At 48.7% G+C, this 13,243-nt stretch overlaps 1 protein-coding gene across 1 annotated transcript; it reads right to left on the bottom strand.

Moving 5' to 3' along the window:
- Positions 1-5,310: 5,310 nt before the first annotated feature.
- On the bottom strand, positions 5,311-13,004 carry pdia4 (protein disulfide isomerase family A, member 4). The gene is made up of 10 exons (XM_088919165.1): positions 12,612-13,004; positions 11,191-11,374; positions 10,533-10,738; positions 10,108-10,246; positions 9,557-9,762; positions 9,109-9,267; positions 8,175-8,326; positions 7,866-8,022; positions 7,474-7,707; positions 5,311-5,972 (listed from the first exon to the last, which is right to left on the bottom strand). Exons 1-10 carry the CDS (start codon positions 12,691-12,693, stop codon positions 5,557-5,559), a joined length of 1,935 nt encoding a protein of 644 aa, XP_088775291.1. The 5' UTR covers positions 12,694-13,004; the 3' UTR covers positions 5,311-5,556.
- Positions 13,005-13,243: the final 239 nt, after the last annotated feature.

Raw genomic sequence — 13,243 nt, 5'->3', positions numbered from 1 at the left:
TCCGAATCGCGTATGTTCTTCTTTCATTTTTTAAATTAATTTAATTTAATTTAATGAGTTAATTTCAGGGTACTTTAAGATCCATATCGGCGCACAGAGAGATGGTAGGTTCAAACATGTCATTGTCATGCCATCGGAAAGCTACAAGTGTCGATGTTTGGATGGAGTGGCTCTCAAGGCAGTCCGGGCTCACAACAGTCATTATATCGTGAGAAAGGTGTGCCCAGCCCAACCCAAACAGTTATTATATTTTGCCATAATAAAAGGTAGGGATTATATTACTCTATGTGAGAGAGGGGTCGTTTTCTAAAACACGGGGGTAGCTGTATCTACAATCTCGCCCAGACTCCGTGCCCTGTGATTTGCCGGAGCTGTCTCTGACAACACGCTACAAAGTCGACCTCCCCACGCCTGGCTGAAAGCGAGCTCAGCGGCTCTCCGATTGGCTGACAGGATCTCACCGAATCCCTCCCTCCCCTGGCATTGGTCTCTGGCCACGGGCCACTCGCGCCGTGATTGGCCGGCTGGCGGACGGCCCTCCCCCGCCTTCTCCTTTGAATGGGGCTCGGCGGGCCGGACGGGGGACACCGGCCCGACTGGACTTGCTGGGTCGGAAGGAGACAGGAGAGGGAATGTCTGTCCATAGAAACCAACGGAGGAAAAAAAAGAAAGAGGGAATAGCTCGCTAACCCCGTAGAGGTGGACTGGGTTTCTTCTCGAAACAAGAGAAAATCTTAAAATTAAATGGAAATGAACAGCTGATAGATCCCCCCCCCCCTTCCAAAACTACTCTAGAGTCGAAATAAATATCTACCCATGATCAAAACTGTGCAAAGATATTTTTGTATTTTAATCTATTTGAAATATGCCACCGTAACAAATACTGAGTAAAGTCTAATTAGCATCCACAATTAAAACGATAATTGCCTGCTGCTATATTACTACAGCTCACAGCTGGCAGCCCCCAGCAGCTGTGAGCCTGGCCGGTACCCGGATGGGAGATCTCCTGCTGCTGCTGGAAGAGGTGTCAGTGGGGCCAGCAGGGGGCGCTCTCACCCTGCGGTCTGTGTGGGTCCTGATGCCCCAGTATAGTGTGATGGGACACTATACCGCTACAACGCTCCGTGGAAAGCGGAGGGCAAGACAAGGCACAGAAAGGCGTCGTGGCCATCCGCTGCAACCGAGGAAGTCTCCGGTCGCGACGACTACTCGTACCGCTGGACCCAGGCTCCTGAGGGCGAGAGAGTGGGACTGTCCCACCTCAAGAAGCTCTCCCGCACGGGCTTCTGCTCCCACACGGACGAGCTGCACAAAGCACAGCCGTCTTCCTCATCATCTTCAGGACCTGCTCCCAGACTTTGCAACTGCTTCAGCTCTTAGCATCGTGAATTCCTCTTGCTGTGAAGTGCCTATTTCTGTATCTATTTTGATATTCTGTCTCTTACAGGTCATAAGACACCCACGCTGCGGAGCACCGCCTAAGGAGTACAGGAGAGGGAGGGAAAAGGGTTATTAATGACCCTAAGCATTTCATTCCTCATTGACGCGGTGTCGGCGTCCTCCCCTCCCCTCGTGTTTCACCGCTGCGAGAAGCCGGAACGCCTCGCACTGCGTCACATATGAATTTTTTCCACGCCACGCCACGCGTGGGCCGCCCGCCGAGCCGCTTTGAAGTCTCTCCGCGTGGAAGGCGGCGGTCGTGGAGATGTCTTAGCTCGTGTTGCGTTTAATCGTGTTTTTTTGTTTAATGCAGAACAGATAACCCCCAGTAAAGACGACTGATTGCCCGAGGTGTAAGTGTTCCAGGATAACGATCCCATGAGCACGGCAGTTCAGGTACCTGCTGCTGCCCTTGGTCACTCTCCGCGCTCCTGATTGGTCAATTACAATTGCTCCTTGAGTTATACTTGTATTTGTAAATTCTTTATACATGGAAAAAAAATTACAATTGTTACGTCGATTGCAAAGGTCTGTGCAGAACACGTGCTTTTAAGCTAGTTGGTGTCTTGCACTTTTTATTTTATCAAAGGCAGCTCGCGCTGCATTGCTTTGCTAAACGATTGCGTTCACAAAATTAAAAGATGGTACATTCACAAACTCTCTCACTTTGGGTACCGAATTTAACTTTTCATTAAAATGTCTTCCATTTTCAAGGAATGTTCAGAAATGTAATTTGCGTGATCCGTTATTTACAGCACATGTTGCTATCGCTTAAGCGTGACTTTCTGTATAATATTGCATTCATTTTTGACTAACACGTGTGCATTGAGCGTAGTATGAAATCGCTGGACCGAGTATGAAAAGTATTGCCTTGTTTTGCATGGATTTTTCAGTTGCGGGGTAAATCACGCAGTAGTATGGAAAAAATAAACTAATTTCATTTTTAACAGTATTTTGTCCTCATCAGCACTGAAATTATTTTTTTTTCAAACCGTTCTCTCCTCCCAGCGGTCAGTTCTCGGTATTGCAGCTGTAAAACTGGCAGCTCGCTTTGCGATTATATGTGCAGAAAAAGTAGGACTGAAAGGTGTGGAGATCAAAGCAAAAGTAATAACGTTAATAACATCTTTATTATTTATTATTATTTGTTACTTTTTATTTTCACAATAAATTGTCTCATTGTGAAAAATGCAGCCGATTGATGGATTGGTTCATTATCGAGTGCAATGGTTTTATGCAAAAATGCTGGAGGAGTGAGGTCATCTGTGCACAATGCGATTCGGACGGGCTAATTTGTCATTGACTTTTTCCCCCCAATAATCGTCCGTCTTCTCTTCTGCTGGTCTAGGAGTTGTCTAGTTGCGCGGCCGCATGTGCCTGTAATACAGTTGCGTACGATTTGCATATCCCGTGATGCTTCAGTACGAGGTTTACGGATGGGAAAAAAAACGAGCTTTGTCTTCGGTGTGAAGCGCTATCAATTTTATCTTCGCTTGCACTGAGCACTACATCTATCTGTAGGATAAATTAAGTGATTCTTAGTGCCATGATGTTTTTAATACAATCTGAACTATAGCCCTAGATCGAACGAATACTTAGCATTTGGGGTTTATTTAGGAATACAAGCGGATGGTGTAGTTGACTGGTCCGATTGTAGTGGGTTATCGCAATTGATATTTCTCACAGTCAGTTAACTTAACTCCTCGTTTGTTTCCCTTTCCCGCCCACTACGCAATTTGACTGGTCTTTTGCTAATTTTTTGTAAAAAAGTGCTTCCCCACCCCCCTCCTCCTGTCAACAATGACAGTACCATGCTTTTCTGGGCAGTCGTTTTAAAGTAGAATCCCCTGTGTCACTTAACAATCGCACCCGTTCGTTTTAAACTGCATCTCTCGATCCAGTCTCTCTGAGGATGCTACCGTGATATCCTTCAGAAGTACGGCCCCAGTAAACACCAAACAAATGTTGTACTTCCTAGATTTAAACATGAACAAGATGACTTATGTGTACTTTGTAGTAATGAGAAGGAATCTTTGTCACTACATTTGTTAACTGCATATAGACAGAACTGTTTTGGGTAGATCTGCAAAATATTATTGTTCAACATTTTAAGGTAAATGTTAAATTGAAAGATTTTGATATTATGTTATATTTTGTTGGATCTGATTTGGATAAAGGATATGTTTTTATTATTAATCTGTTAATTATTTTGGCTAAATATTTTATCCATAAATGTAAATGGTCTAATACTGCTCCCTCTATTCATGCTTTTAGAGTTGAATTTCCTTTTTATTTAAATTCCATTAGAAATTTAAAGAATCAAAAGGCAAGACATACAATGAAAATGGAATAATTTTTAGTTTTTACAATTGTGAATTCCTCTGGCTGTGAAGTGTCTATTTCTGTATCCATTTCATTATTCTCTCTTCTTTTTTGTATTTCTGGTGTTTAAATAAAAACTCATTTAAAAAAAACAAAAGTGGTTCTCAGTCGACCTACTTTGCTGCAACAAAGCTATACAAACATTAGTCATGGTAAAGGGGGAAAAAAGTTTCCTCTTAGAGGCATTTACAATCAGCTACACGTATCTCTCCGACTACATCGGAGTCAGTTTTGCCCACTTCTTTTTTAAAAAGAAAACTAAAAACGAACACATGGTCCTCACTGCACTCCTAAAGCTCACCCCGGGCTGGACGCCTCATTTCCGGCTTGTTAATATATTCCGTTCCCGGCATGCACTTCCCGGCATGAGCAAAGTGAAAGAGCTCGGCTCACAGCCTTCACGATCTTAGACTTTGAGAGTTTAGCTGCTCAGCTATACAAGTCAATACTGTAAGCAGTTTTATGTTTCCTGATTTTATGTGTTTTTAGACTTGCTTTTTTTTCACTCCCATATACTTGGAGAGCTTTACATATAAGAGGTATATATTAAAGGGTGCCCCAGAAAACTTACGGTCGGTCCGAAGGCAGAGGGAATCCACAATTGATTGTTTCAGTCAGTTACAGAAATCCCTGCTCTTTCTCCCTCCAACTCCCACTGCTGCTCTCGACCGGCCTTTTGAACTCTGTATCAGTTTTTTTAACCGTTGCTGTGTCGTACCTTCACATGCTCTTATGTGCGAGTTGTTCGGCGTCAAGGTGGAACACGAATTGTAGAAGATGCTGTCTGCCCACGGTGGAATTCAGGCAGGACATGAGGGTTAACCACCCTATTCTTTTAAACATGCCCTGGGATCTTTAATGCCCACAGCGACAGGACCACAGGCTACTGCCTTACTCCCTACAGCACACTAATTTATGGATCCATACATTAATGACATCTAAAAAAGTTTGACACCCACACCATCTGTAATTGGCCGATAACATCTAGCAGATGTAGTTGAAGAGAAATACAACGTACACTAACTTTTTCCCCCATATGTCATTCAGACCTTTTACACAAGTATTTGGATGAGATTACCCTGCGTTTTAAAAAGCACGGATCGTTTATCACCAAGTCAGGTTTACAAATGTGGCTTGAAGCCCATTCCACACACAATGAGGAAAATCCCTGCATCTCCTTAGTGAGCAACTACCTTCCATTTCATGAAGGGTCTGCTACTGGATTGGGAAGTTTGACATTATGAGTACTATATATGGCAATATATTCACTTATAGTCAATCCTAATAAAATTTAGCTTTTGTGCACCCTCCAAGATGTAATAAACACCCTGTTGGTCAACAAGATGCAGCTGATTTCTTCTGGCAATCTGAAGTTTTATTCAAGGCAATGCTGGATCCAGAAACTTTCTCCTCCACCTGTCAAAAACATCAGTTTCCTTTTTGGAGATCTACACCACTCCCACCCCGGGCCAAACCCAAAAAAAAAACTCAGTTGTTTTTACAATCTTTTATTTAAAAAGATTTTTGTAACAAAATAAACTCAGCTGGTAAACAGTGCAAACTTTGGAAAAGTGAAATCTCTTGATCAAGACACTAATTACCGCTGTTACAGACATTCATCTCTTAAACATGAACACACACTGGAAAGAGTTTACAGTCTTCAACCCACCAAGCTGCTCCTTCTACTGCATTAATACTTGGTTCTCCTTGCAAGTCCCGTGGTTTTGAAAGGCATTAAAGCTCATCCCTTTTCTGTGATAATTTCGTGGCATGCTGCTCCAGGAACTTGCTGAGGCCTTCCAAGTCTCTCTTTCCGTCCTCAAACTTTATGGGGTGCTGCTTGTCGCTGCTGGGAGCGAAATAGATGGTGGGGAACCCCTCGACTTTGTAGCTTTCGTGCAGCACGTCGTTGGCCGTGGTGTCCATCTTGGCGATGACCAGGCCCTTCTCGTTCTTGTACTTTTTGCCCAGCTCCAGGTACTCGGGCTCCAGCTTCTTGCAGTGCCCGCACCAGGGGGCGTAGAACTCGATGAGGACGTCCTTCCTGGGGTCCAGGACGATCTCCTCGAAGGTCTTGCCGACCACCGTCTTCACCGGCCCCTTGTTGTTCTTCGGCACGGGCTGGGACTTGATGATCGGCTTCAGTTTACCTGCGGGAGAAGGGGAAAAACGTTCAGGTCTCGGTCTTCCTCCAGAAGCTTATCCCCGAAAGAAACGGTCCGAGACACCGTTTACGCCCGGTCTTCTACCGAAGCGACCTTGGGGGTCAAGAGGTCACAAACACAAGAGGGTAAAACGGAGCCACCTCTTCCCTTCCGCGCCGTGCAGCTCCTGCTCTAGAACAGGCGGACGATCGGCGAAGTTCCCGAGAGCGCGGCTGGAATGAAAGCCAGCGGACACGCCGGTCACTTCAGGACCGGGATTCAGGAAGGCCAACAACAACAACAACAACAACATGGACCCAGTACCAACATCTGGAGCTCCAGACAAGGGTAACCTGAGCTTTAACGGTTGAGAGCAGGAGGGAGGAAAACTAAATAATTCTGTATTATAGACTGCCCACTAACACTGGAAACAACCTCCGTCTCTTGGTTCTCAAAAAAACTATTTAAATACCTTCGCAATTAATTTCACCCTTTTAGGCACATTTTTAGGCTCCTTTCGTATTTGCTCGACGACAATAACTTGTTTAGTTACTCCAGGTGGAACCAGTCTGATCAGGTTTTACTTCATCTGCGCATGAAAGTTACATCTGCATTTGTATCCCCAGTCTTCGCAGCGGATTTATACAGATAATCATTGCAAATCCTTTACTGAACAGAAGGAATCTAATAGGCGTCTTGTTTGCAAAGAACATTGGATGTTCAGTCATTTAAAACTTTTTCAACACTAAACACACTGACCGATTCCTTACGGTCGGATGCCTGTCATCAAAGGAGACCAGGACTGCAGGAAACCAAGACCTCTAATGAAACTCCTGCACAGCTGCAGTGCCGTAGACAGGAAAACCAGCCTCTCTGCACGTTGTTTCACTAGAGCCTCCGAAACCCGAAGTGCCACGTGCACCGTCTGTGTCCAGGTGGCTCAGACCTGCTGTGGCAGCACCACGCCTGCGCAAGGAACAGCTGCGAGCAAGTTCGTGCATTTGCTTCCTGCGGTATGCCAGACGCGGGGCGTGCGATCGGGCTTACATGTGCCCAACGTAAAACAACTCGCGCTCCCTCAGTTTGGTATGTTAGAGCTCTACGTAACTGTTCCTGCTCTCCAGCAGCGTGTATCCCACCGACGGGAAAGGCCACCTAACTTGCCCCGGAAAACAAGTTCTAGACGCTAAAGCTCTGTGGCATTACATCACACAGAAACTGAGTCCATGCCTCATCGCGTCGGCACCAGCGTCTGGTACCACACACACACACACACACACACACACACACACACACACGGGGTGCAGAGTCTCAGCCTGCCCCAGCTCCGAGCTGGAGAGCGGGACACTAACACGCGAGCCACAGAACCACCGCCCGAGCTGGCAATCGGACCGAGCCCAGCGCATTTCGATGACCCCTAGGCCGCTGCACACCTACGGGCACAAGGCTGAGTCAGGGCTTTCCAGGCGCTGCGGCATTTCACCCCCTCCAGGGCTGAAGGCCTCACCTTTCTTGAAGGCCGTGACGAACTCCCTCAGCACGTCCGAGTCGAACTCCTCGGGCTCCATGGCGTACTTCTTGCCTCCCTCCCCCAGGATCCCGGCGTTCACCTCCTCGCCGCTCTCGGCCAGGCCCAGCGCCTTCAGCTCCTCGGCGTAGTCCTCCTCGTCGGCGATGGCGAACGTGTACTCGGGGAAGTCCTGCGCCACCTCCAGCACCTTGCTCCTCCAGAACTGGGTGGCTGGAAGGAAGGGTTCATATCTCAAACTGTGAGCGGGAGGCGGAGATGGGTAAAAAGAAGTCCGAATGCCCAATCCTGAAAACTAACAATACCTGCTGTGCACAAGCTCATCATACACAGACACTCCTGTGTGACCCGTTAAAGAAAACCAAACCCACCGACTCTGTAGTCAAAGCTGAAGTCAACGCCGTAGTAGACCACAACCAGGGGCCGTTTCGTATAGCGCTTTGCGTCGTTGCTTTGTTTCCGGTGGCCAACCAACGGAAGGGCATGCTGGGTAAAGAAGTCCTTCACCTCGGAGGCTGTAGTAGAATCCTAGAGCACAGGGAACAAAGACATTAGACCTTGAACCAAAGCCTGAGCTGGAGGAAAAAGCACGACTGCCACACACACGTTGCACGCAAAGAGGAGGCGATATTACCAGGAGTTTAAGCATGACCAGGTCTTGGTCAAACGTTGCCACTTACTTTGATTTGGAATGTACTGGATTTTGGTTCATATTTAGACTGGAACTTTTCAGGTTGCATCATGATCACTTGTCCAGGAGAAGCTTTGAGAAACTTGGCGATTTCATCGCTGAACGTGTGGTGGAATTTGTAGTCGTCTCTCAAGTTGTTGCCTACAAGGCACAAGGAGAAACGGCTGTCGTACACGCAGCTGTACGGATCGTAAGAACTCTTAATCCCCCCCAAGTCATCTTGGAAGTTTCAACCTTCATTCGAGTTCAGCTTGCAAGAACTGAGTAAACCCTCATTCGTATAACTGGGCAACTAAAAGTTGCTATAAATAAAACCATTAAATTCTGCTCGGTAGTAGAAAAAAAAACAATTGCTGCTAGAGATTAAGGTACTGATACAAGAGAGCTTAGATCCCCAATCACAAGCATGAAAAAAACAGGAAAAATAAAGAGGTTTGTGGGAAAACAAACTACCCAGACTTTTTGTCAAAGCCAGGACCCCGAATGCCTTCACGAAATGGCTTGAGGGGATCCCAGGATCAGTTAGCTACTGAGCCAAAATGGGCTGAATGTTTTTCCTTTTTTCTTTATGCACAATGCATGAGGAGCATTCGCCTGTGTGAATAATTGCCCTTGTGGAGCGTGGGGCATGGCCATGCCAGGAGAGCTTTATCCAGCGCCACTGATGGTCTGCAAGATGGGATCAGGTCTGGGAGCATAAAACCTCTTTTAAACAGTGCAACACTGAAATACACCCCTCAAAACAGCTCAAAAGCTGAAGTTACTCCACTATCAGCAGCTGTATGTTGCAAACTTGTAGACCCCACCACCACCACCACTTGAGGCTAAATCGATTTATAAAATGCAACAGGATTGTTCTATATATAAAAGATGGACAGGATTTACTGAAAGACCGATGTGTAGTGTCCAAGTGCTGCACTTACATGCTTCTTGATAAATCTCGTAGGCAGCATCCTCATCGCTAGCGAAGACTCCGATGATGAAGACGTCGTCTCCGTCTTTGACGGATTCCTGGACCTGCTTGAGCGCCTGGACCTGCTTTGAGGGAGGGCCCGCCTGCTCGATCATATAATCGACGATGCCTGGGTAGAGAGCAGACAACACGCGCTGGAATTATCCACCGGCTGCCCGGAGACCGCTGCGCAGGCTTTCCGAATCACATCCGTGTCACGTTGAAGCCCAGACTCTCGTTGTTGGCCTGCTGCGGGACAAAGCCCAGCGAGCAATTTGGGGGCAGTGCTGTACAAAGGATATATATAAAAAGAGGCCAATCCCATTCCTTTAAGATGAAGGGATGAAGAAGATCCCAAGAGTACTCCCGAGACCAGAGACGTACTCGATCGCTGCGGGAGAGGAGCGCTCCAGACTCACCGTACTTCTCCCGCGGCCCGTTGTACTCGAAGGCCTTGCCCTTCCGGAAGATCTTGAGCGTCGGGTAGCCGGAGACGTCGAACCTCGTCGCCAGCTCGGCCTCCGCCGTGGCGTCCACCTTGGCCAGTGGGACGGGCGGGGTCCGCGCGCTCAGCTCCTTGGCCGCCTTCTCGTACTCCGGCGCGAGGCGCTTGCAGTGGCCGCACCTGGGCAAGGGGAAGGGCAGCCGGGCGATTCACCGCATGGTGAGAGTGAGGCCGGACGACGGCGCAGCGAAACGGACGACAAGCGGACAGAGGCGTGCCGCCGACTTCACCAGCGAAGGCAGGAAACAAAACCCAGCACGCAGGCCACCTCCACCACTGGCCCCTGCAGATTTCTAATCGGGGTTAGTGAGCGTACAGGCAGTGCCAGAGGCCGAGCTTCAACTCGGCCTTTAAAAAAAAAAGTTTACAGAATTAAGACGAAGGAAATAACGAGAGGATCTCTCGGCACCGCGCACAATACTTGGGGCGTCGCAACCACCTCACCAGGCGATAAAGGGCTCTCACCAGGGCGCATAGAACTCCACCAGAATGATGTCAGCTTCGTTAACCACGTCGTCAAAGTTGTCCTTTGTCAGGACTAGTGTGGCTTCTGGGGGCGGGGTCCAGTCCGGCCGGGCCACTTCCTTCACTCGGGATACGATAGCTGCGGGGGGGGGGAAAGGCAGGGATCGTCACTGCACTTAGGGAAGACCGCCAAACATCAAAGGCAACGCGCTGTCCAGAAGCAAATCCGACAGTGGACTGCAAAACCACTTCTGGGATTTAAAGATGATGTGCAGCATGGCCCCGGACAACAGAGTGAACTCAAACTCGCCTTGTGCGCTTTCCTAGCAGTGAAACGCCCGATTACAACCTCACCGTCTGAAAGCACCCCCACTAACCCATCCAAAGCTCAGAGCAGAGACAGCACCCCTCCCTCGGGCACTAACCTTGCTCCGTTCGCTCCCCGTCATAGTCCACCGGCTGGCCCCTCTTCAGGATTTTGATGGTGGGGTATCCACTGACCTCGAACCTGGAGCCCAGGCCACTCTCGGCCGTAGCGTCCACCTTGGCCACTGGGATCGGGGGGTCGTGCTCCTTCAGAGTCTTCGCGATCTTCTCGTACTCGGGAGCGAACTGCTTGCAGTGTCCGCACCTGGAGAGCAGCGAGGTGGAGTCACAGAAGAGTCAACCTCGGGGTGCTACAGGAAACCCGAGGAGCGCAGCTGATCTTAAAAACCGACTTTCCGCTTTCAGCCACGACACAGAAACGAGACCCGCGACCGGCCGGTTTCAGCGTTCGACACCCGACCGCAGCACGGAGGCGCAGAAAAGAAAAACTAACAAAGTCACAGCTTCCTTAAATCTGAAAGTAAAAAAAAAAAGTTCTAGTGCGGAGGCTGTCAACATCAGGGGTGCTCAAAGCCAAGCCCCCTCTGCTTCCAGGTTTCATGTCTCTTACGAAGTTGGTTTAATCAATTCACTCAAGTGGCCACTCGGACCACCCTCAGGTGGTCTTTCCCGGGACTGGCCTTCAGACGCCCTCGGGCCGAGACGCTCTTTCCCGTCCGAGCTCTCCCCACGGATTACAAGGTGCTGGGAACTCACCAGGGAGCATAGAACTCCACCAGCACCGTGTCCTTGTCCGCGATAAAGGAGTCGAAATTGGAGTCTTTCAGAATCAGCACGCCGTTTTCTTCTTTGACCTCGGTGGTATCATCATCATCGTCGTCATCATCATCATCATCCTCCTCGCCATCATCCTCATCCTCGCTCACATCTCCAGCATCATCTGTGAAACAATGCTGTATGACTTAAAGTGGCAGAAAGCAAGAGTACCGGAAAATATCTTCCATCCGTTTACAGGACAAGCAGACTCCAGACCCACAGTCCACACAGGGAAGCTATTAACCCTGTGTTTTGCATCGCACGGGTAGGGTACCGCTATCTTGCGTTTATTTTTTTTTAAATCTCATCCCCATTTGTGTGACATTACACACCAAGGTAAAACACAACAAAACATTTTTTAATTTCTATAGGCTAAGTATCTGAAGAACGCATAATCAATTCTAACGCTGACGAGGACAACACACGTTTTCCTTTTCCGCGTTTACCTGCAAGATCAAAAGTCAACAGGGAGCCGAGGACAGAGAGACCTTGCTGGGGGGAAAAAAAAAAACTGTACCACTAAGCGACACCTGTAGCTAAGCCTTATCTTCTCAACGGTCTGCTACAAACCACTGTTAAGGAACAGGTCGCGTATCCTTCTTACACAGGACCTGGAAAGGTCTCCGGACTGCGACAAGCCCTCCGCCACCAACAGCTCTCAAGACAAACAGAATTAATACGGCGTACCGACGGTATACCAGCTGCCCGAAACACAAAAACTCAAGAAACAATGTTATCATCGACATCGTTGCCACTGTAACCAACTGTACAGAAGTCGTTAAAAGCATTAAAACCCAATTTCAACACAGCCCTCGGCACCAGAAGCCCCGGTGTCGTATTATTATGCGGTCCTCTCCTCTCTACTACGGTACTGCAGGTAGCGCTAGACGTGAGCACTGAGGGCCAGTTCAGGTTTTAACTGATAACCGCTCGTTCATTAAGTCATTAATGTTCTGGAAGATAGAAAATAGGGTTTTCAAAGATACGCGCCGTTGTAAACATTAAACTAAAAAAAAAAAACAAACATAGTTCGTCACTTCTAAATCCTATAGGAACTGCATGCCTTTTCATCCACGCCGAATTGTTACCAAGCTAGGTCTTTCTCACCCAAAGAAAAACACGCATTGGGGATGAAAAATATAACTGATGGGAGATCGCTCGCTGGGTCATTTCGCTTACGAATTCGTTTCCAATCAACTCAGGCGTCACAAGGGAAAATTCCCTGCGCGTAATCAAACACTGGCATTCCGGGACGTTTGTAACAACAGCTACGAACAACGGGGGTGGGAAAAACAAAATTAAATCTGAAATTCAATGCACGTTTAACGAGTGGAATAAAAAGGCAGACGAGTACAACTTACCGTTTTCCTCGCAGCTGGCCAGCAGGGCGAGATGGGCCAAGCCCAGCAACGCCAGGAGCAAAAACGCCTTCTTTACCTTCATGGCAGGTTTTTTTTTTATTTTTATTTTTATTTTGCGAGTGCGTGTGCGTGTGATTTACAGCGTCTCGAATGAAGGTCCCCTTCTTCCGACCCGCACTGTCTGGGGGGGCGGTGCACAGCCGCGCTAACGCTAGTGGGGTGCCTGTCGGCCGGCCTGGTACCTGCAGTGAGTGCACAATATGCAATGCGCAGCGCACTGGACGCAGCTGCCACCTCTCGCTTGCAGACTCTGCCCGGGTCCGTCCCCAGCCGCCCGCAATAAGAGAGACGCGCACTCGGCCCCGCTGTTTGACTTGAGGGCGTCGGACCTGGAATCCACTGAGGTGCCGCGCTCCCATTGGCCTCTCAGGGTCGGGGCTCCACCAATCGCGCCGTGCCACTGGGTCCCGGGGAGCCAGGCACGTTCCGGGCGGCGATTGGTTCCCCGCACAATGCGCGGCCCTCCCGTTGGCCGGACGCGGAGGCCACGGAGGGCGGGGGGCGGGAGTTCTCCTGGACACGCCCAGGACAGGGAGAGCTGTCCGCTTGTACCTGAGGCGTCTGCGCCCATG

This window comes from Atractosteus spatula, chromosome 6, assembly GCF_055471065.1.
Source record: "Atractosteus spatula isolate fAtrSpa1 chromosome 6, fAtrSpa1.hap1, whole genome shotgun sequence".
NCBI classification, from domain to species: domain Eukaryota; kingdom Metazoa; phylum Chordata; class Actinopteri; order Semionotiformes; family Lepisosteidae; genus Atractosteus; species Atractosteus spatula.
Note: the sequence above shows the minus strand (reverse complement) of the source record. Positions and strands in the feature narration are given on the sequence as shown.